Below are 27,831 nucleotides of genomic sequence, written 5' to 3'. Positions count from 1 at the left end.
AATGCGGAAAGCGGTGCCCCGGCACGGACCACGTGACTTTCTTCCGTCCGTTTTCTATGAGTCATTCATTCGCCCCGATCGATCCGCTATAAGTACGAGTACTTATAAGTGATCAGGCATAAGTTGTTCCGCGTTTCATAACGTGGAAGTGACGAAACAACCCAGGATCCTCCGGTGGCCGGTAATAAAATTTGTGGGCTCTTTGTGAAGCGCAGATGGGCCGTCCAAGATCCAAATTGGACCACTAAACGGAGGTCTAATTTATATTGGGCCAAACCCAAGTTTTAGACCCAAACGTTCTGATTCTTCTGAAATCTGAATCCACAAAACCCTTGCAGAACCCCAAGTAGAAAGCAGAAGCAAGAGCACAGAGCCGGTACTTCGGAGAGAAGAAGAGAAACCGAGCAACTCATTCAAACTCGCCCATGGCGGCCAAAGGCCGAGGAAGCGATGAATCGAAGAAGAGAAAGGGGGTCTCACCGGCGGATGACGGAGAGAAATCAAATCCGAAGAAAGTGAAGTCGTTCCCCAATCGCCCGCACAAAGCTCCTACCAAACGCCTCGAATCCCACAGGCAACAGCCTCACAAATTTAAATCCCAGTTCGGGAAATCGCATGCCCCTGAAGAGAAGGCTGCCCCAAAAACCAAGCGCGAACGCCGTTTACACGCGAAGGTCTAGTATTGTTTCCAACTTCCATGTTACATAATATACACCTGGTAGCGACAATTTTCACTATTGATAAAGATGGGAATGAATAACAAAGTCTCTGTTACATGATTTGTTCATAATTAGTGATTTAAAGTTTCGCTCTACAACGTGGCCTTTGCGAAGCTACTCGAAAAACACGTATTTAGATGCCAAATATTTTTTTGCGACATGCATCTATATGTTGCATTCTTGAATCTTGATCATTGCGGACTTGTATTAAAGTGTATTTGAAGTCCTGTATGTTATTTACATTTTAATCTTGATTGGTTGGTGGGTTTATTGCAGGAACTGGCCGAAGCTAGGAAGAAGAAGAGGAAGCCTTATTACAATCTCGAGCAAGTATGTGATATATGCAAATCATTAATTTTTAACTTCTGTTTAGTTTAAGAATTAGCATTCTAAGCCTGTGTGAATTGCATGAATGCACAGTAGTAAATTGTTGAAGTGTTTGCTGGAAGAAACTGTAGCCGTTGCCTTTTCAGCATAAGAGCTAAGCTCTGTTTCTGTTAACCCAAATTTTTGTGGATATTGTTTCCCCAGTTCTGTGTTGGTTCCATATGTTGAATTGAACCTCTCGTGTGCAATTTTCTCTTGGATATATGAGTAGATTAGACATGTTTATCATATGACATGCAAGTGACTAATTTAATTGGAAAGGTCACTATATATGCAACTGGAAAACTGTAGATTTTGCCTTCTCCAGGACCACCTTCTTGAAGGATATGATTATAAAATACCAAATTAGCAATTACTTCTGGATGCTCCTCCCTCCTGCCCCCCGCCCCAATCTCTCTCTCTATATCCCCCCCCCCCCCCCCCCCCCTTCCTCTAGTGGTTAAGTTTGTGTGCATGGGCGTGCAGGTGTGCATGCTTTTTTGTGTTGATATTAGTTTTTATTAGGTATTCAGAAGAAGAACAAAAATTACTATTTGATTTTCCTTGAACTGTGTTGCTTCTTTTAATATACATATTTCTATCATGGGCCGCGGCTGTACACGTGAATGGTGCAACCTTTCATGTGTTTGATGCTATTTTATTTTAGATTTACTTTTCACGTGAGAAATTAGGTGAATTAGTGCCTTTTATCCATGGAGATTGAATTTCATCTTCTTGTTATCTTTTTGAACGTTTAAATAGTATGATTTCGAGCTTCTTTAGTAAGATGGCTAATTGATTTAACCAGCATCATTGAGTGTATGATGCTAACTCAATTTCTTTGCTTTTCGTTAGGAGCTTGCTTCGTTGTGGGAAAAGATGAGGCAGCGTGATATTGCCAAAGAAGATAGATCCAAGTGTGTATTTTTATACAAAAATAAATATTTCCTCAATCGCATGTCAGATATAATTGACCAAGAATTAAATTAGCTTTTGAACTTCCGCAAAGAGAAGTGATTAACCAAAAATAAAATCTTTTTTAAATTTCTGCAAAGGTTGGTGAGTGAAGCTTTACAGAAAATGAAGGGAAAGATTCCTGAAATTGCAAGCTCCCATGTTTCGTCTCGTGTCCTGCAGGTGATTTCTACTTAACTCCATGATTTAATCCATTAATGTAGTTTTCATTGATTACCATAACCTATCTTAATTTGGGTTCCAATCTTAGACTTGTATCAAGTACTGTTCACAAGCTGAAAGGGATGCTGTATATAAGGAGCTGCGACCCCATTTTCTTACCCTTGCATGCAATACTTATGCAGTCCATCTAGTGAAGAAGATGTTAGACAATGGTATAACTGCATGCTTCTCTTTTCTTTTTCATTTTTGGTCTTCTGATAAGTGGTAGTTGATGCCCGCTTTTCTAGGAAATATAAATGCTTAGTTACTTGTTAGCTTAAGTGACTTCTTGTACTATTTGCAGCTTCAAAGGAACAGTTTGAAGAATTTATTTCCTTTATACATGGACATGTTGCTTCCCTTCTCAGACACATGGTTGGATCTGTTGGTATGCATCTCTATTTACATTTTGTACCAATCCATTTCATCTCTGTTCACTTCTTCTGAATTAGCTGACTTGCAGAGGGGTTGCTTATTCCAGGTAGTTCCTAGTTCTGATACTCTGACCAAAATATGAAACTAACATGTGGGAAAAGTTTTTTTTTTCTTTTTTAAATTAAACAATTATGCTAAATCTCTTGTTTGGTGTACTCATTGCATTATGTTTTTGGGAAGATAGAGTGAGGGCAATTAGATGGCTATTTTTATAGTAAAACATGATACTACCTGATTGTTCCTATAGTATGCCTTTTTTTGCCATGTATCCAGATATATCCCCCTTTGCCTTTGTAGGTTGATTACCAGGAGGGCTCATGCTATTTACTTTTGTGCAGTCATTGAGCATGCATATCAGTTGGGAAACGCAACTCAAAAACAGTCTCTTCTGACGGAATTATATTCTCCTGAGCTTCAATTGTTTAAGGATTTGGTGTCTAAGAAAGAGAGCAGGTAACCATCATCTGTTTGAGATGACTAATGAACAAAAGAAAATAAAGAGATGATTAATGAACAAAAAATAAGCCCTATTCTTGCTTCAGATGACGCTGGTTTCCTTTCATGAATGTTAATGTTATGATACTGTATCTGTACACTCATAAAACTGTAGGGTACTGGGTGCTGGTTCTTTGTGAAAATTTTGCACTGTCATACATTTTTATTTACATCATAGCTGCTTGGCCAAAAATTTTCCCCTTCATTTTTGACAATGTATCTTTTAGTGTGTAAACTTAGATTTTATATATATATATATATATTTTGCTATATGAGGCTATCTTTATTCTTTTTCATTTTAATGTCATAGTTTATCAATCATCCAAAAAGATGGGGAGATTAATGAGGACGTCTCCCTTGGAATTGAGGCAGAATGGTTAAAATTAAAAATTGGATCCAACATGTTATGTGATAATAAGATTCCATTAAGGTTGTGATAGAAATTTAATCAAGAACGAGATAATTGACCAATTAAGAAAGGATAAGAATGGCACAAGTCGCCACTATGTGATAATGCAAGGCAAACACACTTAGATAAGAGATAGAAATTATTCCACACTTGAACAACAAGTGATTAAAAAGAACTGAAGTCGATAGACCAATCAGAATTCAAGCCAAAAGTTCAATAATCCTAATGACTTGTCATGTCTTCCCTTATATAGGAGAGAAGTCCATGACTTACATTGATTGTGCATGGGAATTACAACAGTCATCTTGGAAGCTTGAATAATTTTAAATGTCTCGTGTTCTGGGAAATTATGGGAAATGTAGGATAGTTACTATTAGTGGCATGGGAAAGATGAGAACTTTTAATGATAGGCATCTAGAAACCAGCTGCTTCTTTGAATTCTTCTTTTAGTGCTGATGAGCTGTCACCAACTGGAGAATCTTGGCAGTTGCTGGAGGAATGTTTATGGGCTTTGGGCCGTTCTTACTTGGGTTGGGGAAATCTGCAGGCTCATTCTTGATTAGGTCCAGATTTGGGAGGACTGTTTTGGAGATGGTCCAGGTTATTGGGCCTTGATATGTATCAATCCCCCCTTGTTGGAGAGGACTTGCCCTCAAATCCGGGTTTTCAAATTGCTGCCAGTCAAAGTTTGCCATCCTTTTCCTTATGCCTTGTACTCGTGAAATCAAATCTGGAGCGGCAGCCTCTGTGCTTGAGTTTAATTTTCCAAAATCATGTGATCTTCCTTGATCCTGTTGGCTTATGCCACCTTTACCTACCAAAGAAATGGCTGGAGAACCAGGACCAGAACTAACCACACCAAAGTGTCTCTTTCGCCGAATATTATTTGCTCGATTGTATTGTAAATCTGATGTTCATTCTCATCTTCAGAACTATAATATAACTTTTCTTCACACGGCTTTCCCAGCCTGCTCCACACACTGATCCTAGGCTTTTTGTTATGGTAGGTTGTTTATTGAACTGCTTTCTCTGGATAGGTTTTGAGGATTTCCATAATTTCTGGCCCAAGTTGGCCCTTGTGAATTTGGGAGGGATTGAGATGAGCCAAAACAATGCTATTTCCATCCTTTGAGAAGGAATACGTGTTTGTGCACCTATCATGCAGAGTTCTCCTATCAAACTGCCAGGGTTGCATAAGGAGAAGGTGGCTAGCGTTCATAGGAACCACATCGCATAGGACTTCATCTTGATAGGACCTGCCAATATAGAAGGGCACAAGAATTTGCTTTGTTACTTTTACCTGGCTGTCCTTACTTAGCCATTGGAGGTTGTAAGGATGGGCATGCAGAATACTGGGTAGCTCTAGCTTTTCTACAAGGGTGGATCAAACCACGTTGGTGCAGCTGACACCATCAATGATAAGGTCACACTTTCCTTTGCATGGTACAACAGGTCTGGAAGATTGTGTGCCTTTGTTCATCATGGGCTTGCACCTGGACATTTAACAGCCTTCTAATCATAAGCATTTCTCCCTCATTTGCATATTCAACACAGGTTTCACTTGTGGCATTACACGAGTCTTCTTTCTCCTGCCCAAATTCTTCATCTGGGGACTCTTGGACCATAATCACCTTGCAGTTAGGACATTCTGAAGCTATGTGCCCATGGACGAGTTGGTGACCCAATTGTTGGTGCAACCTGGGGTCCCTCTGGTTACACACTTACAATTGGATTGGTGTAGTATAAAGGGAGATTGGTGGTAGGAGATGACCAATCCTTGAAAGCACTTCACTGTTCAGCATTGGGGGGTCATTCTGAAATGCGGATTGCATATCATAAGGTAAAACAACTATTTTTTTGGCCCAGGCAAAAGAAAGACGTGATGGAATTTGTGTTGTCATGTGTCATATGTCAGCAGTGCAATCAGGAGCATATGTCTTACCCAGGGTTATTGTAGCCTTTGGCCATTTTTGAGCAGTCATGGGATGGTATTTCCATGGATTTCGTGGAAGGCTTACGAAGATCAAAAGGAAATGATGTTATATTGGTGATAGTTGACCGTCTGACCAAATTCAACCATTTTACACATCCATTTATAGCTTAGGAGGTGGCTTGAGTATTCCTAGACTTTGTGGCAAAAATACATGGAATACCTAAGTCTATTGTGTCAGATCGAGATAAAATCTTTACAAGTACTTTTTGGCAAGAGTTATTCAAGAGGTTGGGAGTGGGATTGTATGCGTCCATTGCATATCACCCACAAACAGATGGTCAAACAGAGCGGGTTAATCAATGTTTGGAGGTATATGTGTTTTACCAAATCTAGAAGCTAGAACAAGTGGTTGTCCTTAGTATAATGGTGGTATTATTCCAGTTACTACAGTGCTATTAAGAGGAGTCCGTTTGAGGCTATGTTTGGGTTTAAGCCTTCCCTTTTGCTTACTTTTTTGGGATCAAATCGTACTATGGCTATAGTAGGCCAATAATTTACAACAGAGGCAACAAATGTTGACAATCCTTAAGAGGGAATTAGCCACTACCCAAAATCCTATGAAGCAGGTAGTTGATAGAAAAAGAAGTGACAGGACATTTAATGTTGGGGACAAAGTTTATCTTAAGGTTAGACGATTCCTGTAACACCCTTATACATCCATCCTAGCTTCTAAGCTTAGTCCTAAGTACTTTGGGCCATATTCTATCGTGGTTGAGGTGGGCAAAGTTGCTTACAAGTTGTAACTTCTAGAAGGAGTGAATACCCACCATGTTTTCTATGTTTCCTTGCTCAAGCAAGCTAAGGAGCCCCTTGCTTATACAAGCCAGGAGTTGCCTCATGTAGCAGAGGAAATAGAAGAAGTGGTAGAACCCCAGGCTATTGTGGAGAAGCGGGTTATCTACCAAGGATTGATGCCCTTAACCCAGGTTTTGGTATAGTGGTCCCACTTACATCCGAAGCACACCACTTGGGAGAACCTGTCTGTCATGAACCTAGGGTTCATAAAGGTTTAAGAAGTAATTGGGGAGGAATTGAGAGAAATGAGGGAGAGTAATAGAGAGAAACAAGAGGGAGATTGGAGAGAAGTCTTAGAGAGAAATGAGAATTAAGAATTCATTTAATTCAAGTATGATCATCCCATCTATTTACAATAGCCTTGTATAGGCATATCAGACTCCTAACAACATCCCAACTCACCCATGTGCTCTAACCAATTGCTAAAATATCTTCTAAGAATTATCATAATCCCATTACTATATTTCCTCTTTAATGCTCCTTGGGTCATGACAATTCCCCTCTCCTTGAGAGAGTTCTTGTCCCCAAGAACTTACAGCAATAGCCATTGCTTCATCCAATTCCCACATCCTCTATTTGATTTATCTTTCTTTGTTTCTTTCTTTCTCCTTCTAGGCCTCTTCTTCTTCCACGTTCTTAAGTGTCCAAGATCAATCCATGGCGTAATTTGGCCTAGAACTTCAATGGGAGCAACTTGATAGAGTTCTGTTAAAATACATTTGTACTAGATTAGAGCTTGTATTGTAGAGGAAGAATCATGTTGTATTGTTTTCTGTATTAGTTCTTTTAGGAGGGAAATGTTTCTAGAAGGCTGACCGAGATTGTTGTAACTGCCATTTGGGCAGTCGGTCAGAAGGATTTCTCCCACCCCTATAGCTTATAAATAGGGGCCGAGAGGTAGGCTTTTGCAGAGCTTTCAGTGTGGGTTTACAATCTGTCTTGTGCGAGGATGTGCGGTGAGAATGAGGGTATATCTTTCTTGTTTACAATTCTATATAGCTTTCAGGTTTATGGGCTAGGTGAGAGTTGGGTTTTATAGCACATGTAATCGTGTATTGGTATTCAAGATAGTGGAGAAAGCAAGGGCAAAACCAATTTGGATGTAGGTCTCTTTTGAGACTGAACCAGGATAAACTTGTGTGTGCTGTTTGCAGTTCTTGATTATTTTCTTGTTGGTTTATGGTTTTAATTCGTTGCGGATTAGAGAGACTGTAAAAGAGTATTTGAGTGATTGAGTGATCATAGCTAAGGGTGAGATCTAGGTTAACAAGTTCAAATCTAATACACCCACCTTCTACAATAGCTGCTCAATCAAGATTGGTCTCTACTTTAAGAACACAATCAGCCATTGGTTCATCCCACCATGTAGTAGATAACAACTCGGATTTTCTAGTAGTAGTAAAAAACAACACAACAACAGGAGTTTTGTTTCCTTCGGCAAAATCTTTGACTTTTTTTGCTATCTCCCTTAGCCTTCCTGTCAAAACCTGCACTGGAGGCTGTCTGATACCTATTTTAACCCCAACCAAGGATGACTCAGCCTTCTTCAGATCCAAAGACAAAGGAGCAATATACTTAGGGCCTTCTTTAACTGCATGTGGTCCATCACAATCTTTACTCAGCCTAGGATAAATGTTGCAAGTATTCCCATTCTTAGCTTTCAATAGGTCCAGAATCGGAGGAAGGATTCTAGCACCAATATCTGTATAGATTGATGGTCCTTCAATCAGATTCTCCTGATCCAATGCTATTCCATTTCTCACAAATTTCTGATCTGGAACACCGCCAAATCCTTCTGCCCATGCACTAGCCACCCTGGGTAACGAGTTGACTTTGGCTTCCTCTATCACTTCATCAATTGCTTCCCTATTATTTCCTTGCAACCTTTCAATAGGTGCATCTTGGGGTATTATTTATTCTTCTAACTTCTTGTTATAAATTGGGAGCACTGGCTACCTTTAAACACATCCAAGAAACCAATTAAACACCACTCAACACACTCACAACTCACTAGCTAACAAACCACAACACACCAGATAATAAAGAACAGAACAAGAAAGAAACATCAAACCACATAAGACGCAACCTTTTATCTTGGTTCAGGCCAATTGAATTGGTTCTACATCTAGTAGTCCAACACCCTCCATTGAGTAGCCTTTATTCTGTAGAAATTGATCAGTACAAAACCCAATCTCTCATACAATCCTATCGCTCAAGTACAATCCCTCATTCACTCCAAGAAAACCCAGGAACTCATACACAAGCCTCACTTTCTCTAGAACATATACTCACAATAGCAACTGAGAGCTTGAAAGGATATTGGATCTCTCTTGACTGTCGCTTTGCCCTCTTATTTATAGAAGAGGCAGAACTCCCATATAACTAATCAAATATGAGATATTATAGTTAGACTCTCAAAGATACAACAATTACACTTTAAAAAATAAAACTCTAATTGCCTAAAATAAATTCAGCCGATAAATCTTTAAAGCTTGCACTGACTCCTATTATCTATCTCGAGGCAAACATAACAATTCTCCACCATTTGCCTTGAGATCTTCAACTCGATAGACTAAATATGCCCTCTCTCGGAATGATGGAAAAAACCTGATCAAATCAAAACACAAAACACATTAAAGCAAAACAAACAATGCTATAACTGATACAATCATTCTTTTACACAGCATCACAACACAATGAACCTCACCCAAATTGGCCTTTCCACTGCTAGACTTTATTCCTAGCTCCCCAACCGGCCTTTTAGGCTTTACCACTGTTCTTCCTCTAATGCTTACTTCAAACAAACAAGATTGCTCGATTTTTTTTTTTAATTCTCCTCTATCTACCTAGCAGTCTACCAAGATATGCTTAAGATTAGGGTAACCTAGGCTGCCTTAAGCTGTCCAAACCCTATTCCAATCTCTATGCCTTAGTATTTCCCAGCTTATCCTTCCTCCCACACTCTCAAACACTGATCTAAACACTCAGGTACACCTTGAGAGTTCTATTTGGAGAAAATACCAATGAAGCTGCCTCTCAATATACTAGACATACCACTGGAATACTCACAGCTTCCACATGCACTCAATTTTAACCCTTTTGGACTCTTCCAATCTTATATCTTATCTAAGGAATTACTATCATACCTAGAGAGATCTTCTAAGCAACCAATCCTTTGCTTACCTTTCCCTCTAGCCTCTTATCCCCTTGGCTACACTATAAGATCAATTTTCCCTTAATTTCCACATGGATAATGGCTGTTAGTGATACCTATTCGACCCAAATTAAGCCTTCATGTGCTGCCTTAACCAATGACCATTTGTCTAGCCTTTTTCCTAGACCTTTCCCATTTCCAACCTTCCTTAATTCTCAAATAGACACTTCACAGCACTCCACCCCTTTAGCCTAAGGGATCTTCCATTTAAGGTCTTAAGTTTCATTTCTCCCCAAATTTCCATGGCTCCATGCCATTCATTTGGACAAGAGTGCATCTCCTCTTCTTATACAAGAGGTTTCTATTTTCCAACCTATTCCTTAGCACTCAAACCAGTGCATAAGTATCTTAAACCCAACTCTTTCCATATCTTACTGGTAACTCACTTTATGTTCTATCTTCTACCTATCCTAGGCAACACTAGATCTTCTATTCCCTTGCTCATTACCTACAAGATGATTCTCCTTCCCTTTCCTTGCTTAACCCAGATTTTGATCAACATGGGCTACACCATACAAGACAACACTTGCACACTCCCTTTTCCCCTCACTGTTCACAAGGACCCTCATTGCAAGAGCCAAAGCTATCTTGAACACTAGCTTTCTCTCTCTCACAATCCAGCCCATGCTTACACAATGAGAATGATAAATTTTTTTCCAGATTTCCCTATTGCTATACCCTGGTTCATAGGCTAGTTTCGGACATTCCCAAAGGATTATACATGCTGTTTTATTTTTCCAGCATCCCAGATTCCATCCCTTGCCCTTAGCATCAGATAATTTTATTTCCTATTAGTTTTCCCACATAGGTAAGAACCCTAGCTCTAGAAGTCCAAGGCATACTTGTTTTACAACTCCACCACACCTAACCCTTCGCGCCATAAGTAATTCCAGCAAGATTATATTTAATTCCAGCAAGCTTGTATATGCTTGGGAATTCTTAGGGACACGCCATCTCTACTAGGCTCACCTCACCTAGCTCCACCATGAGACAAGGCCTAGATAGGTTCCCCCTAGATCCTAGAAACTGATCTCTAATGGGCTTTTGACATATATAAGGTCTGTTTTGGAGACTTCTACATTTGGTAACCTTACCAAACTACATGGTTCCTATTCTCTTATACCTGTAAACTTTTCCCTCCTCCCTAGCCTTAGATACCTTTTCTTAGTCCTTCCTCAGCATGTGGGCTATCCTCAACAAATGACACTGCCTAACTTATCCTAGGCTATCCTTAATGGCTGTAGCTTATCCACTTAAAAATGCTAGCCTGCACCACATAAATTCCATTCTTGAGGGTTGCTTCCATCTCTATAAGAGATCCTTGTGCAACTTCTTAGGGCTCCAATTCTCCTCTATTGGAGAAACCCTTTCTATCTGATTCTCCTAGGGAAATTAGGTTTTCTTTTAAATCAGGGACATATTTTTACAACTTCTAATATTCTAGAACAGCTCCACCATGCATCCTATTCTCACATCTCCAATTCCCTTGACCTTAATTGTTGCCCAGACAGACCATTTCCCCCTCCACCATGACTCTTAAAGATTTATCTATTTCTTATGAGAAGTGCATCCTAAACCTAGTGCCTATGCTACTTTTCCTGCATACCTAGAAAAACTATAGGACATCTGCACTCTCATAGTCAAAACCACACATGGTGCTTGAGCATTCGGAGCTGGTTCTATCTTGGAATTCTTTCTTCCTATTTGGGCAGTCCTTCTTCATATGCCTTTCTTCATGGCAATGAAAGTATTTAATCACTCTCTTGCCAATCCTAGACTTAGACTGAGACCTACCATTTAACCTAGGGTCTCTTTTTCTTGTTCTAGAGTTCACTACCAAAGCTTCTATGGCAGATTTTTGGGACTCTACCTTGTGTTGTAAATCCTTGGAATTCAAAGCTCCTATCACGTCATCTAGGGTCAGCTTATCTCTCCCATGATTCAAGATATCTACAAAGGTCTCATAAGACTTAGGAAGAGAGTGCAATAAGACCAAAGCCTTATCCTCATTTTCATACCTAATATTTATATTCTGAAGATCCAAAATACAATTTATTAAAATTGTCCATATAGTCTTGCAACCTGTGACCCTCAACTCATCTTGAAGGAAAAAAATTGTGTTTTCAAATACAGTCGATTAGAGAGGGTTTTAGTAATGTAGAGTGCATCTAACCTATTCCAAAGCTCCTTCGTGGTTGTCATCTTTGACACCTTCCAGAAGACTTTGTCTCCTAGGCTTAGAATAAGGGTGTTAAAGGCTCTTTTGTTGGTCTCTTTCCTCCTATCCTTAATTTCCTTTTTTTGGACTTTAGTTAGGGTTTTGAGCATAGGCTTTTCAGCCTCTAGGGCATCCTCCAGTCCAAGATTTCCCAAAAGAGCTCTCATCTTCATCTTCCATAAGCCAAAATCGTTTTGGCCATCCAATTTCTCAACATCATACCATGCAACAGAGGTTATAGAAGCCATTCCTGTGGGTATGTGATGAAATTCTAAGTTCTTGATGGTTCTTGATGAGTGACCCTGCTCTGATACCAATTTGTTATAAATTGGGAGCACTGGCTACCTTTAAACACACCCAAGAGACCAATCAAACACCACTCAACACACTAACAACTCACCGGCCAACAAACCACAACACACCAAATAATAAAGAACAGAAATAAAACCATAAATAGAACAAGAAAGAACCATCAAACCACATGAGACACAACCTTTTATCCTGGTTCAGGCCAATTGAATTGGCTCTACATCCAGTAGTCCAACACCCTCCATCGAGCAGCCTTTATTCTGTAGAAATTGATCAATACAAAATCCAAGCTCTCATACAATCCTATCGCTCAAGTACAATTCCTCATTCATTCCAAGAAAGCCCAAGAACTCATACACAAGTCTCACTTTCTCTAGATCATGTACTCACAATAGCAACCGAGAGCTTGAAAGGATATTGTATCTCTCTCGACTACCGCCTTGCCCTCTTATTTATAGAAGAGGCATAACCCCCATATAACTAATCAAATATGGGATATTACAATTAGACCCCTAAAGATACAACAATTACACTTTGAGAAATAAAACTCTTAACTACCTAAAATAAATCTAGTCGATAAATCTTCAAAGCTTGCACTGATCTCCTATCATCTATCTCGAGGCAAACACAACACTTCTCAATCACTGCAGCTGAATCCCTCTTCAATTCCAGAAATTCCTTGTCTCTCTTGCCATTCTTGTTAGCTGATTGAATGCCTCAAGCATCTCTTGTTTTGGACTTCCAAGATTATCATCTGGATCATCCTCATCAACCACCTCCTTTCCAAAGGAATCTGAATGTTCCTTTAATTTTCTTTTTGTCCAAACACCCTAGACCAAGCCCTCGGAATTTCTGTTGTTGTTGCTAGCACTGTCTTGACAACCACCTTCCTTGTCAATTCCGTCGAAACCAGTATCCTTCTTCCACTCCATGTTGGAGGTAAGCAATGAGTTCCCTTCCCGCCATCTTGACTTCTCCTTTGGTTGGTCCATTTTGAGAAATTCCTCTTTGTTAAAACTTCCGCGATAATCTTTGAAGAATTTAGCAGGAAAGCTGTAATGATACTTCTTAGTAAGTATCATTGCAAACTCTTGGAACTTTTTGTGTAACATACGTTCAAATTCCTTGCACTCTCCATGTATCCCGTTGTTGGGTTTTTTGTCAATTCGGCTAAACTCATTATTCATCCTTTCCTTTGCTTGATTCCTCTGGCTGAAATGTTCATAACTCCTGTTGTTGCCAACTGAATATGTTGCCTTCTCCTGTAGCCATTGAGGCCCTAATTGCCTCATGGGTGCATTGCCTCCCTTGGCTTCACGAGCAGAGCACCCTACTGAAAATGCAACATCTCTATGTTGCATTTGAGACTCAATTGGTCTCATACGTGCACTACTCTTCCTGGATGAAATCTCACGGGCTGGAAAAGCAATAGGCTAAGAAACTGCAGCTCGTTCCATCCTAAATCCCAAACTCCCCTTCTGTAATTACCTCACAACAATCACCTCTGAAATTGTCCCGATAATTGGCAAATTGCAGTCACCTCTGAAATTAGTGGCCAAGGGTCACTTGGTAGAACTTCCAGTTTTGTTGAATTCACCAATCTCTGGAATAATCAATTCATCGGAATCGCCTTTAGATTCCAAATAGAGATCACAACCAATAATTGATCGGATTGCACCCTGGAACCACCTGAATTGCTCGCTGTCAATTTCCGATCAACCTTGTTTCCTTCCGACTTAAATCTAAAACAGAAACAATCCATTGCTTGGTCAATTTGGTAGGGTTCACCACACTTCCGTTGCTCTGTCACGTTGCCACAACTCAATGCCCAATATCATTGGCTATAGACTACCTTCAAATTCGATGAATAGTTCTCTGAATTCTGCCCTAGGAAATTCGGACCCGTAAGTTGAACGAGATGTGATCGTCAAGCCCCGCACCGTCTTCGATCGACTATGTTATTGTCCTTCAAAGTTGCCTCAATCAGTTATGAGGAGCACCTTGCTTGGTGACGATTTGTCCTTGATTCCTTAGGAATCATATCGGAATTGTTGGCCGATAGGTTTTGTTGAAGCTCCTCGACAGTTCGCTCGTATCGCCGGAATTTCACAACTGAGTATTGATCAGTTCTGTTCACCAAGTCATTGGAATTCGCCTAGCTTTGCTTGAGCGTATAGACAAGTTGGATCAGAATGACTGAAATGATCTCCTTGTTTGATCGACACTAATCTAGCTCACCAAAAATCACTCGAGGCTTTGCTTCGATCATGCCTTCCTTCTCGCTATCTACTCATGATCAAAGTGAATTCAATATTACCAATGGAGTCCTCACCCAATCACCGACCGCTGGTTGGAATTCACTTGAATTCTTGAATTGATCTTGATTCCTTTCGGATGCTTGCACTCGCCTATCACATTGTAACTAAGGGAACTCGTCGGAGTTCTTGTATTCGTTGGAATCACTCGAAGTTTCTGCTCTATCGATTCCACCGAGAGTCATCAGAATCAACTGTTACCAATTGCAGGAATTACAGCCAAGGAATGTTGGTTCTGATACCATTTGTCGTGAACCTAGGGTTCATAACAGGTTTAAGAAGTAATTGGGGAGGAATTGAGAGAAATGAGGGAGAGTAGTAGAGAGAAATGAGAGGGAGATTGGAGAGAAGTCTTAGAGAGAAATAAGAATTAAAAATTCATTCAATTCAAGCATGACCATCCCATCTATTTACAACAGTCTTATATAGGCATATCAGACTCCTAACACCATCCCAACTCACCCATGTACTCCTAACCAATTGCTAAAATATCTCCTAACAATTATCATAACCCTATTACTCTATTACCCCTTTGATGCTCCTTGGGTCATGACACTGCCTAACTTGCTGAAGCAATTCCCTAGGGCTGCGGGTTTACTCTAATTCTTGGGGACAATAATTGTTTGAAGAGGAGGGGAAAATGTCACAATCCTAGTGGTAAAAAGGGGATTTGTCAATAAATAACCACTTGTATCAGTTAGCTTAGTTAGCTGGTAGTTGTTAAGTGGTTAGGCAGTTGGCAGTTGGGTTGTTAAGTGGTTAGGGAGTTGAAGAGCTAAACAGTCCAATCTCTTCTGTTATATCAGTTATGAGGTGGGCTATATATGTAACCGATGGATGTGAGAAAAAGATCATTGAATAACATAAGTATTTTTCCTCCTATCCTCTCTCTCTCTCTCTCTCATTCTATTCTGTTCAAACCTTGCTTTCTGTAATTGTCCATCCCCAATTCTTGGGGCTTGACTTTGGGTTGGGGAAATCTGTGGGCCCATTCTTGATTAGGACCAGATTTGGGCGGACTGTTTGGGAGATGGCCTGGGTTATTGGGCCTTGATATGTATTAGGTTGAACCTAAAGTTTTATAAGACAACTATAAGATTAGATTTGTTTTATGGCACAAAAATAAGGTTATTCATAATAAGGTCCAAGTGGCTCCTATTGAAAATAAAATGCGTGAGACACAATTAAGATAGTTTGCTCATGTGTGAAGAAGACCAATAGAAACTCTTATTAGGAGAGTTGGTGGAATAGAACAAGTATTTAGTAAGAGGTAGAGAAAGACTAAGAAAAACTTGGTGGGAGACAATTAGGTGTGATATTAGTTGTAAGGGCTTTACAAAAGTTGAGACCATATATAGAAATGACTGGAGAGTTAGAATTCATGTGGGCAACCCACAGAGCAGGATAAAGGCTTGCTATGTTGGTGTTTTTGTTGTTGTAGTAGTGGTCATTGAATCAAATTTCGAAGGTTTCAAAGGTGCTCTTGGGAGCTTGCTATTTATGTTGTTGATCTTTTAGTTGTTTCTCTAATATGGTATAATGCAAGATCCCCACCACCACCACCATCACCACTGGAATCATTTTTTTTTTCTTTTTTCTTTTTTTTTTTTGTTGTTGTGGGGGAAGGGGAGGGGGGATTTTGCCGCAATATATCGTGAGAATTTGCATGGCATTAAACATTGCTGTTTGGAGGGATAACCTTTGTATTGTCTTCTTTTACATTGGCTTTCAAGGAACTTCCAGTCAAAGATGGTTGCACATCATTCTTAGAATGAATTGCCTTTCTACTACTTTCATGCATATTCATGATTGTTAATAACTTTGTCAGGTTAGTGGATGTAATTTCTAACCTGGGTCTGCAAAAAGGTTCGGTCTTACGACACATGAGTTCTGTGTTCCAACCAATCTTGGAGAAAGGAATAGTAGACCACTCTATCATACACAAGGCATTGATAGAATACTTGACCATTGCTGACCAGGTATTACATATCAATTATGTAGCTTTTGATAATAGAAAGGATCCTTTGCATATCAATTATGTAGCTTGGAGGGTTTCCCTCCCTCCCTTAACTTGTTTCTTAATCAAGTTTGTTAAAAGTCCTCTGCTGCAGATGTACTTCAACAGTTGTCAGGTCCACTCCTTGTTCGGATGATCTATACAAGGGAGGGATCTAGGATTGCGATGCTTTGTATAAAGCATGGAAGCTCGAAGGTTTGTTGAGATTGATTTTCCCGTACTAATCTATGAATTACCTTTGGGGTTTTGATCATGGTATTTGTGGAATGCTGAATTACCATTTGATGTTGTATCTTATTTCAGGAAAGGAAGAAAATCATAAAAGGGATGAAGGGTTACGTGGGAAAGATAGTCCATGATCAATGTGGGACTATGGTAAGGATCTCTTCTGAATTTTTTTGACTCTTTTAGAGCACATTTTTTTATGCTTTTAGCTTTGAATGTTCATTTTGAATTATTTTGTGTGTGCACAAAAAAATCGTTCAGCTTCTCACATTGAAATTATCTTAATCTTATTTTTATTTATATTCATTATTCAGTTCTACTATCATGTTGCCTATAAGTTCAACTGTCCTCTTCTTAGTTGTTAAAAGGATCTATCCTTGGCAATGCACCAAGGTCTCGTACTAGCCTAATCACAAACATGCCAAGAAGCTCACTATAGAAATTTGTATTTATCACTGAAAAGCAATTTAACATGTCTGTCTTATATAAAGATGGTCCTTTTTGGCATGTATTAGCTAAAATGTTTGGTATCAGAATATATATTTTGACGAGTGACATGTAAGTAGTTAATTGAATACCATGAGACAGGAGAATATTAACAGGACACTGCATGGTGGTCTTTATTTATTCTGGAAAACAAAAGTTTGAGGTTAATCCTTTTTCATATGAAATTTTTATCATAATAATGTGCCTGTTGCTTAAACTTCTGCATTAGTCAAAGATACCAGGTAAAGGTAAATGAAACTTCCTGCCATCACCCTATACCAGACTATCTGTAGTTTTGTTTATCATAATGGCAAGGAGGCTGGACTGGGAAATTGGTTGCACTGTGTAAATCTGACTTTTTTCTTTCTCCGAAATGGGTATTCTAGTTATTTCACACATGAAAACATGTCTTTAAGAGCAACCAATTAATGAGCTTTCAGAATTATATTGGTTCCTGAACAGTTATATACATTTATATGTAAGATATATGAAAATGTATATCATCGTTTTATTCTATATTAAAACAAGACTTATGTCTGCCTCCACCAATATGCTAAGTATCACACTTTATTCTAGAATTCATGTAGCCAACCCCACATAATGGGATAAAGGCTGGATATGTTGTTGTATATAGTCTTTCATTGAATGGATACATAAATAAATGTACATTGCTTAATTGTTTCATTGAACGAAAATGTGCTAAATCTTGTTTACATTTTCTATTGCGGTAAATGTAAACTAAACTTATAAATATTGCTTGCAGTAGTTATCTCGTAAGTTTAGACCTACAATTGAGCCACCATTCTGTATGCTTTTGTTCTTTTCCATTTCTGGCTTAATTCTGTAATGCACTTTTTATTCTTCTGCTGCTCTTTCAATGTCTGGCCGCCTAATATTTAAACTTTTTCTAATCTTCTATAAATTTTTTTGGCTGCTATTTACACTAATTACTTTTCAGGTGCTTGTCTGCATTCTTTCTATTGTTGATGACACTAAACTGGTGGCAAAGGTTTGTTTCTTGAGCTATGCCATCAATATGTTGTCTGCATATTTTAGTGCTACTTTTTCTTGGGTTCTTTTTCATTATGATTCTCCTTCTTACAGGTGGTTGTTCGGGAGCTTCAAACAATTCTGAAGGAGCTTGTTATGGATAAGGTTAATATTATTCCAATAGCATTGGGGAGCAATTATTTTTTTCCTCCTTTTTTGTGTTTTTTTTTTTTTTTTTTTTTTTGGGGGGGGGGGGTATTGAAGTCTTAAAAGGTACTTCAATTTATTACCTGTAATAGCCAAGGTGGTCTTAGAAGTACTATTGCGTCAATAGCACACCTTATCAGTCCCTTGCTTATGTAATGCAATCACCTATGCATCAGGGGTTTTACTTTCTGTTCTTAATCAGTTGGCTAATTTTTCATGTTAAGAATTTTTAGTGTATTTCTCATGCTCCGTTTTAGGAAGAATGCCCTTTGCATTATTCTGTCTTGACTTTCTTGTTGGTTATGAATAACATCCATATGAATTGGTTTCCTCTGTTTATCTCAGAATGGAAGGCGTCCACTACTCCAGCTACTTCGTCCCAATTGCCCACGCTATTTCAGTCCTGATGATTTGGCTTCTTTGAATCTATCAATTTCTTCTCTCTGCACCAAGGTACAAAACTTTTTAGTTTTTTCATTTGACTTCAGAACTCTCTCAGACAACTGCTGCTGTGGAACTTAATTGGAGTCTTCCTTTCTTTCCAGGGTGAGTCAAAAGTAAATTCAGAGTTAGATAATCAGAAAAAGTCTTCAGAGGCTGGTGAAGAAGGTGAGGACAACAGTGATAGAGAGGGTGTTATAGGCGAGTCTAACAAAGATGCGGCCCCTGGCCAGAACGTCCACTTAACTGAAGGTGGGAAAAAGGATCCTTTTTTACGAAGACAAGAATTGTTGCTCAATAGTGGTCTTGCTGAGGTTGGTATCATTGCTTCTTTTGTTGCTCACCTTTAAGGAGCACTCCTCCACTTAGGTGGTATCTCTTTTTTATTCTTTTTATACTTTTTCATCATCTCCTGTTTCCCCTTTTTCTTCTAGGCTTTGTTTGATAGAGATTTAGTAATGGAATGGAAGCGAGTGGTATGGAATGTGTATTTTCTTCTTGTTTGGGACAGTAGGAGATGAAAAATAATGGGAAATGTTTCTTGTTTTGGGGAGAGCATTGGAAATGGATGCATTGGAAGGATATTAAACAGAAAATGGCCATTATACCTTTGTAGAATGTGATTAAGTCAAAAATAAACTTGAACTTTTAAAAAATTATTAAGGGTAATGTTCTTAAAATGCAAAAGGTTTCCATCTTTTCTCCTGCAATTCATGGGAGACAAAAAATAGGGCTTTGGATAAAAATGAAAAAAAAAGTGTTTCTATCTATTTTCATTTCATTACTATTGTCCCTCCCATACAAGGAGAATGCTCTTCCATCCATTTCCATCCCATCCCCCTGGCGCAGGGCGTTCCTTCCTTTTTTTTTAATTTTATTTTAATAATTTTTTAAATCATTTTAGAGCTTATTTTACTAATTTTAGGAAGACTAATTATTCCTTATTCTAGAGTATTTAGGATTCTTATTTTGTTCTTACTTAGTTTTATTTTTCTTTTTTTAATTAGAATTCCTTTATCTCCTAGAAATAGGAAGTTTAAAACTACAAGCCTATAAATGGGAGCGCATGGAGTTTATTTTAGCACATGCAAACATAGTTTTATTTTTTATGATGAGAATGTTTTGCTAATTCTTGAGTCTATGTTCTTGTGTGAGGATTAGTAGTGTGTTTTCTTTATTTTTTTCATGCTATGCACTGCGTCATCCCCAAATACATTGTTAAGGCATATTCTTGTCATCAAGAATTTGTAGCTGATCCGTTGCCTATATGCTGTTTGTCTATAGTTACTACTTTGCATCCATGACAACTCTTTGGCAGCTTAACTTGGACCTTTTATGTCTTGCAGAGTCTCATTGATACATGCATCGAGAATGCAGAAGAATTACTTAGATCAAATTTTGGCAGAGAGATCATATATGAGGTATTGATTGTATTTTGTAAAAAATTATTGGTTTGTTTACTTTTTATGAGTAGATATTCATATGAGGTGCCAAAAAAGGGATTCTGCCGAGGCCCTAAGAACTACACAACACTTTCATGCATACACCTCCATATATGTTGTTCAGGAAGTCCGCAAATAAGTTCCCAAGCAGTTCAACCTCCCGGTATGGCTAATGGAAAAGAAGTCTACTGTTTCTTTATATTCCATGCAGAGTTTTCAACTTCTTCCTCATTGTTCCTTGCTGTTAATGGGCTAAAATTATATGCAATTTTGTCCCCGTATGGATGGATCCCTGGCTTTGATAATTATTTTTTTTTTTTTGGCTGTACTGAAAAAGTGACACTGGTAGTGTAAAACCCGTCAACCTATTGCCAGCCTACTATAGGGTTAATTTTTTGCTTCTCATGACTTGTGTTCATTGCCATGTCAATCATTGTCTTAGTTGTTACCTTGACAATGAATGTAGGTCGCCATTGGCGGCGATCGTGGCATTCTCCGCCCAACTTTGGATGCAAAGTTGGAGGCCTTACATGGAGCTATAGCATCTCTTGTTGCACAGCCTAAAGCAGAAGAGGAACATCTCCTGGAAAATTTTCATTCTAGCAGGACTATTAGAAAACTGGTTTTGGATTGCCCCGCCTTTTCTTCTGCCCTGTGGGAGAAAGCTTTGAAAGGGAAGTGCGAAATCTGGGCGCAGGGTCACAGGTTAGACCTCTAGCGTTTGTTGCGTAAAAAATACAAGAAGTTATGATTCAATGTAGAAATTTTTTTTATGCCCGCTTATTATTTTCACAGTTCTAAGGTAGTATCTGCGTACTTGGAGTCCTCGGATCCTACGACACGGGAACTGGCGAGAGAAGAACTGCAGCCCCTAGTAGATGGCGGTATGCTCAAATTGCTCGGAAGCGAGCAGTCGCCGGGAGCATGATGAAGTCACTTACTTGGCCAAGCATGGCAATCTCATTACCATGCAATTGCAAAGTCATCTTGATCTCCAAGTATTTATTCTTGGCAACGAGAAACTGCAGCAAAGAGCATTTTTTTTTTTTTTTTTTTGGTTTTAGTATTTTATTTTTCTGAAGAGAAAAAGTATGTTGTATCAAGAATATTATGACTCTGGAACATGTCGTGCTAATGGAGCAAAATTATTACGTTAGGACGAACTTTTTAGTACGTATTCACAGTAGATAATAGTTGTGGGAGGGCACTTGTCACCCTTCTAAAAAAGAGAACTTATTTTTTCCCGACTTGATTCTTGCACGGATTTAATGAAATTGTACCATGCATATTTAAAAGAGTAATTTTAAGATCTTTGGTAGAAAGATAATTAAATAACAAAATCATAGCAAAAATTAAAAAAAAAAAAGTAACAAATAATAATTGAGATCTAACCGTGTCCTCACGGTATTCTTCATGCTCCATTCATAGGATGCAACTTAATAGCCTCAAGAACTTCTCAATTACTCGGTGGATTGAACAAAACACACAAGACACTGTCATCTAGGAAATGGTAGAACAAAACGACAAGCAAACACAAACCCGTAGAGGCAGGATTCTAGAGCAATTAGATTAATCAACCTTAATAATGAGCTGGATGATGAACTTGTCTATCATCCTCACAAGGGTAGGTGTAATGGTAGGAATGCCTCTGGTGGCAAAACTTGGTTTTCTTTCTTAAACTACTAGCGTAATGTTGTTCCACATGAGGTGGGCCGATCCATATCCTTCACATTTATCTTCCCATCAGGCCTAACTTTTATTTTGCCCAGATCCAACCTTTAGCCTTATAAGAGAGAGTGGACTGGGGGTAGGTTACACAGTTTATACCTCCCATACTTGGTGGCAAATATAAACCAACTTGCAAAACCAGACCAGAGTCCCTTGATAGGGAAAATTGATGATTCAACAATTCATCACAAACAACAAACCCGTCACTCAACAAAAACCTTAAGTAACTCCGCATTCTTAAGTTTGAAAATCTGATAATACTCTGATAAACAAAATTGGCTGTGAAAGAGTAAACATAATAGTTCTGAAAACAAACTAGACTTGCATGGATCCTGCACTTTTAATCATCAAGACGTATCAGCTGTCTCACTTCTTGGCTTTCTTAGGTCCCCTACATGCACAAACAAGGTTATCAATTAGAGGCTTCGTCCATTTGAAAAACACGCATTAACATATTTTTTGTCATTTCTTACCCAGCAGCAGCTTGAGGTGCAGGGGCAGGTGCTCGGTCTCCAGGTCCCTGACACCATAAGGTATTCACAACTCGTAAGACCATAAAAATGCATGCACGAGCATATATTTCATACAAAAATACAATTGATATGCCTGGATATCTCTATCAGTGCAATAAACAGTAAATTAGCTTCTCTGGGTGGCACGAAAGCCTTTATGTACTTTCAACCACACAGAATATATAAATTAACCAGCATTCTGTTGCTCGTCCATCCCAGTACTCTTTCTTGTAAGGTACAAGTTGATCTTACCAAAACCAAAATGATATCCAGGGCATGCCTCGTAAAAGTCATGGTATTTTATGTCTATTCTTACCTGAGCCAATCTCTCCTCCCTGCGAGCTATTTTTCTTTCCCTGCTTGCCTTATTCTTAGCACGCTTTGCCTCAAATTGGTCAGATAATGTCTTTTCTCTTGCCTTCTCAGCCTTTGACTTGTGAATACTCTCCATGAGCACCCGCTTGTTCTTGAAGACATTACCTTTCACCTTCATGTACATGTCATGGTACATGTGCTTATCAATCTTCTTTGATTCCCTGTACTTGCGAAGCAAGCGCCTCAGCACACGCATTCTCCTCATCCAAAGAATTTTTGTTGGCAATCTTGCCTCCCTAGTTCCCTTGCGTTTACCTGGATAAATTTAAGAAAGTATGTATCATATGCCAATGAATTTCAAATTCTGGAACACAAGGGGGTACAAACAAACTGCAAATGTACCAAGGTAAGGAGGGAGGTTATCTAATCTAGACATGTCCATCAATAAAATAGAAAGATAAACAAATAAAACTCTAGAGGACAAAAGGACAAATTTTCATTATATTTCTCCTCACGTGAGAGGGAATAAAAAAAATAAACAGAAAAAAAAAAAGATAAAATAAAACCTATGAAAGGAAAACATAGAATTATAGCCACCCCTAGTAAGAAAAGGAAAAAGCAGGGGAGAGAAATAAATAAAGGGCACAGGCACAACCATTACAATGTTATTTTAAAAGAATAAGCTATACCATTTTTTTTTATCAAGAAGACTGTTACAAAAAGATAGCATTTTTATATTACTTATTACAAAGTAACTCAAATTCGTGGATAATGCAGAAATAACATCATGAGGTTCTATCATTTTCTCCTTGGATCACTCAACTACTTTAATTGAAATAATATGAAATGCTACTTGTGACAGGATTCTTGCCAACTGGGCACATTTTTCTGGTCTTTGATTGATATCACACTCATTGCTTAAGAGAAATAGTTCCCAGCATTGACACTACTAATCCATATACAAGTAACAACTTAACACTTGGCAGTGTCATGAACAAGGTTAAGTAAAAGGTTAAATGCATGAGAAAGCACAACCAATTTGATGTTCAAACAAACTACAGCAATAAAAGAGGATTTCAGGTTCACAGTGCTATTTTATATATGTAAAACCAAGGCCTATGTTTCTAAGCAGTTTCAATATTTAACACACCAAAAGGAGTGAAGTTACTAAAGACTAAAGTAACCCCAAAGCTACCGAATTTCAGGTTCAATTCAAGGAATTCCACATCAGGACTATAGAACAGCTATTATTGTTTTATTGCAATAAACAGGTCAATCCAAGAAAATTTTTCATTCTTCCAAAAATTCACAAAAACATTTATCCATTCAAAGGTTATGCTTCTGTGACTTTTGTTAAAACACTATTGATCAATCCAATAATTTGCCTCGTCAAATACAACAATTTCCTAATAAAACATACCATATCCAGAATGGCGTCCCTTTCTCTTGGCCTCTTTCATTCTGCGAGCACGAGATCGTGAGTGGATCTTTGTTGGTTTCCTTATGATGAAACCATCCTTCACTAGTTTCCTTATGTTTTGCCCTACATAGCGACAAGACAAAAAGGGCCATAAAATAGCAAGTCATAAAGAGGACAATTAATCAATCTCTAATGGAGGAATTCCCCTAACTTCACGACAAACAAATGGTACACTGGAAGCCAAAAATTGGCAGAGAACAAAATGCAATATTTCAGACGCTCAATATGGCTTACAAAGTAAAATAAGGTGTTATTTAACAGATTGGACTAAAAGACTTGAGCAATTTCCAGATGGCTTTCACATGAAAAGTGAAAATATGAACCTAGGTGTTTGTTAAAGCATATTTAGAGAATAGGTGTCTGGAAAATGTCAATTTCAATTCAACGAGAATTTCCTAAGCACTATCATTGAATACATTGTTTCAACCAAATCCAATCCTAACTCCTTACTGATAAACTCATAATCTGCTGGGCGAGGGGAACCGAAAAGAGAAACGGCCGAAATGTAATTCTCGTTATCGCAATTCTTTACATGTACTTCAATCAGCAAAGAACGCCAGCAGAAGGAACCGAACCGATCCACTTGAAGTAATCGAAACGATTGAAGAAAGAAAGAAAACGTGTCCCCTTTTGCTCAAGGGACCATCGCCCTTTCCAGCAACATACCCAAAAAATAGAAATAAAAAAAATCACAATTGCATATATCAATATATACAATTCAACTCCAATCAACTGAAAAGTTTTCCGCCGAAGTCCATATTTCCCCCGCTCGAAAATTCAGATCTCAACACTTGATACATTAAACACACACACACACACACACACACACACACACACATATATATATATATATAGAGAGAGAGAGAGAGAGAGAGAGAGATTACTGGAGTTGGCCATGGAGATCTCGTTGATTTCATTGGGGTCGAGCCAGACCTTCCCTCTCCCGCACTTGAGCACGCTGGCAGCCAGCCGCTTCTGGAGCTTGAGCGAAACCATTGCCTCTCTCTCTCTCTCTCTCCGAGTCGCAGAACCAGGGTTATTGGGGAAGGCAAAACGCAGAAGATTTTATAGCATAGATAGAAAGAAGGAGCTGCTTGTCTAGGGCTAGGGTTTTGAGTGACCTAGTTGGTGAGCGGAACCGCTCGAGTTACACGAGTTAAAATGAGTCCTCCAACTCCCTGTTGAACTGAAGCCTGGCCCACGGGCGCAAATCCATATAACCATTGTCCAACCCGGATATCCTCCCCGGGCCTCTTACCATGCTAAATCGCAATTTTACAAAATTAATATTTGGTTATAATTTGATAATTTTAAAATTGTGAAACTGACCAATCACTTAATCAAATAAATTTTTTATTTATTCATAAAACTATAAATTTTAATTGATTCTTAAGTTAAATAACAAAATTATAATATAAAATTATAAATATTAACTATTATTGATAAATTTTAATTCTTTTAAAAATTGAATTGTCTTTGTACATAAGCATTCTTTTACACATGGATATAAACAACTAGTTGTTTTGCACCTTTATATTTATTTATAACATACACACACATTAAATTATTATTGTGTTATTTTTTTTTCAAATCATCTAAATAGTCAAGCTATAGTTTTGGTAATTTCAAATATGATTTCAAAAATAGCTAAATTGTCATTATTTATAAAAAAAATTATTATACAGAACCGCATTTATATAACCACGCAAGAAAATGTGTGACCTTATGTTACTAAATTAAATTAGACACACATAAGAGAGTATGGACAAATCTTATAATCACCACACTTTTATGTATCACAATATTAATATCTAAAATAATTCATTAAAATTATAATCATTAACGCATTTGTTACATTTAAAAAATGTGGTTAAATTATTAACCATACTTAAAGAAAAAAATGTGACAATAAAACATTTTTACTATAAATACATTGAAGCATTAAAAAATAGCCATACTTAGACAAAAGTGTAGTCACAAATATTGATTCTTGAAAATGTATAATAAAGATTAAAAAAGTTTTAGTTTAATGTTAAGAAGACCTTAATGGCAATGGAGTCAATAATTCAAATAAACGTATTAGAGCTTTTGATTATCGTGCGCTATAATCCTTCCACTAACTAACATCTCGATTGAGCAAGTCAAACTCATAAGACTAGGTAACTATGTCAAGATCTAATATGGTGTGATTAAAATGACACATCAAAACTCTTTCGACATTGAAAACTTATTTCTGATCATGCGCACACTAACGGTTTTCTAATCACAACCAATTGAGATTGTATATGATGTTCACCTCACGCCAAAGATCAATAAATCTCATCAGTCAATATCTGCCTCCATACATCATATAGAGAGCATTCTCATCTCTCACACTGAATGGTTTCACTCAATGATAAATATCTAACACCAGTGCACAAGACAACTCTATCGCCTCCAGTCTAAGGACCAGATGCACAATCGAAAACCAATAATAGATCATTAATCATTTCAGCCATGCGATATGTTACAAGCATCACATTCAACAAATGTTTAACTAATACCTACTCATATGTCTATTATCTACATTTGATGTAATATGTCATGCAACTCACTATTATTTATTATTACTATCTTATACTAATCAAATGTAGTAACTTATGTGCTAGTCCATAATTGATCAATCATAGTCTCCATTTGAAAAATCATAGGATTAGGAATAACTTTAAAAAATCTTGTATTTTAAATTTTTGTCACATAATCTTAACAACTTAATAATAAGATCATTAGGAAATCTAGGGATTCGTTTATACACAATTAGAGAGCAATGAATGAATAGATGACCATTTTATTAATTACAAGATTATCATACAAGTATCATTATTATATACTAGATGTAATCTATACCTAGTATTAGAGCATTTAACATTAATAATTTAACTCTAAAACTTTCTATAATGGTTTACCATGACCTTAAAATGATAATTTTGGTTCACTTTGCTCTTGAAGTGTTTTTACTCGAATTCACTCTCAAATTAAGCTATTTGAAAATGTTGCCCAGATAAATATCTAAGAAATGGGTGAATTGGGTTTTTCGAAAATATTTAACTATTGCTTTATATTGCAAAATCTTTTTAATGTGATCTTTAATCTTGAGATTACAATAAATGTGAATATAGATGAAACATGCAATCACAAGACACATAAGAATTTTATAGAGGTTCAGCTGTATAAAGAGCTCAATCATTTCTCTCAAGATTAAGCTTGAGGTTCTATTAGGGAGATAATAACTCTAACTTTTAATTGGAGCTAGAACCAACAGAAAATTCTTTGCCTAAATAAGAATAAACACTAACACATACAATCTCCTCACATACAAGTGAGTAAACAATAAACTTACAACCAAGAACTTCAATCAAATAAGTAATTAGCAATAACAACAAATTGTTCACCAATATTTGAACTCTCTTGTTTGAATGCTCTTCAAATTTTGTTCACCTTGCTCTCATCAACAACTGATTCTACATATATAGTGACATTTTTTTGAGAAAAGTATGGGCACATG

General features: G+C 37.8%; 2 protein-coding genes across 2 annotated transcripts; one reads left to right on the top strand and one right to left on the bottom strand.

The window, feature by feature from the left end:
* Window positions 1–330: 330 nt before the first annotated feature.
* Window positions 331–21,538, top strand: LOC127799584 (pumilio homolog 24). Its single transcript, XM_052333741.1, has 17 exons — window positions 331–674; window positions 996–1,049; window positions 1,941–2,002; window positions 2,141–2,222; window positions 2,311–2,434; window positions 2,566–2,649; window positions 3,035–3,149; window positions 16,273–16,423; window positions 16,543–16,656; window positions 16,765–16,836; window positions 18,131–18,181; window positions 18,277–18,327; window positions 18,715–18,822; window positions 18,915–19,124; window positions 20,157–20,231; window positions 20,719–20,957; window positions 21,048–21,538. The coding sequence occupies exons 1-17, from the start codon at window positions 426–428 to the stop codon at window positions 21,178–21,180; spliced, it is 1,974 nt and encodes a 657-aa protein (XP_052189701.1). The 5' UTR covers window positions 331–425; the 3' UTR covers window positions 21,181–21,538.
* A 572-nt stretch (window positions 21,539–22,110) lies between these two features.
* LOC127799585 (60S ribosomal protein L19-1) lies at window positions 22,111–25,393 on the bottom strand. Its single transcript, XM_052333742.1, has 5 exons — window positions 25,172–25,393; window positions 24,228–24,350; window positions 22,809–23,122; window positions 22,454–22,500; window positions 22,111–22,371 (listed from the first exon to the last, which is right to left on the bottom strand). Exons 1-5 carry the CDS (start codon window positions 25,281–25,283, stop codon window positions 22,347–22,349), a joined length of 621 nt encoding a protein of 206 aa, XP_052189702.1. The 5' UTR covers window positions 25,284–25,393; the 3' UTR covers window positions 22,111–22,346.
* Between the last annotated feature and the right edge of the window lie 2,438 nt (window positions 25,394–27,831).

Source organism: Diospyros lotus, chromosome 4 (assembly GCF_014633365.1).
Source record: "Diospyros lotus cultivar Yz01 chromosome 4, ASM1463336v1, whole genome shotgun sequence".
Taxonomy (NCBI): Eukaryota; Viridiplantae; Streptophyta; class Magnoliopsida; order Ericales; family Ebenaceae; genus Diospyros; species Diospyros lotus.
This window is presented reverse-complemented; position numbering and strand designations above follow the sequence as displayed.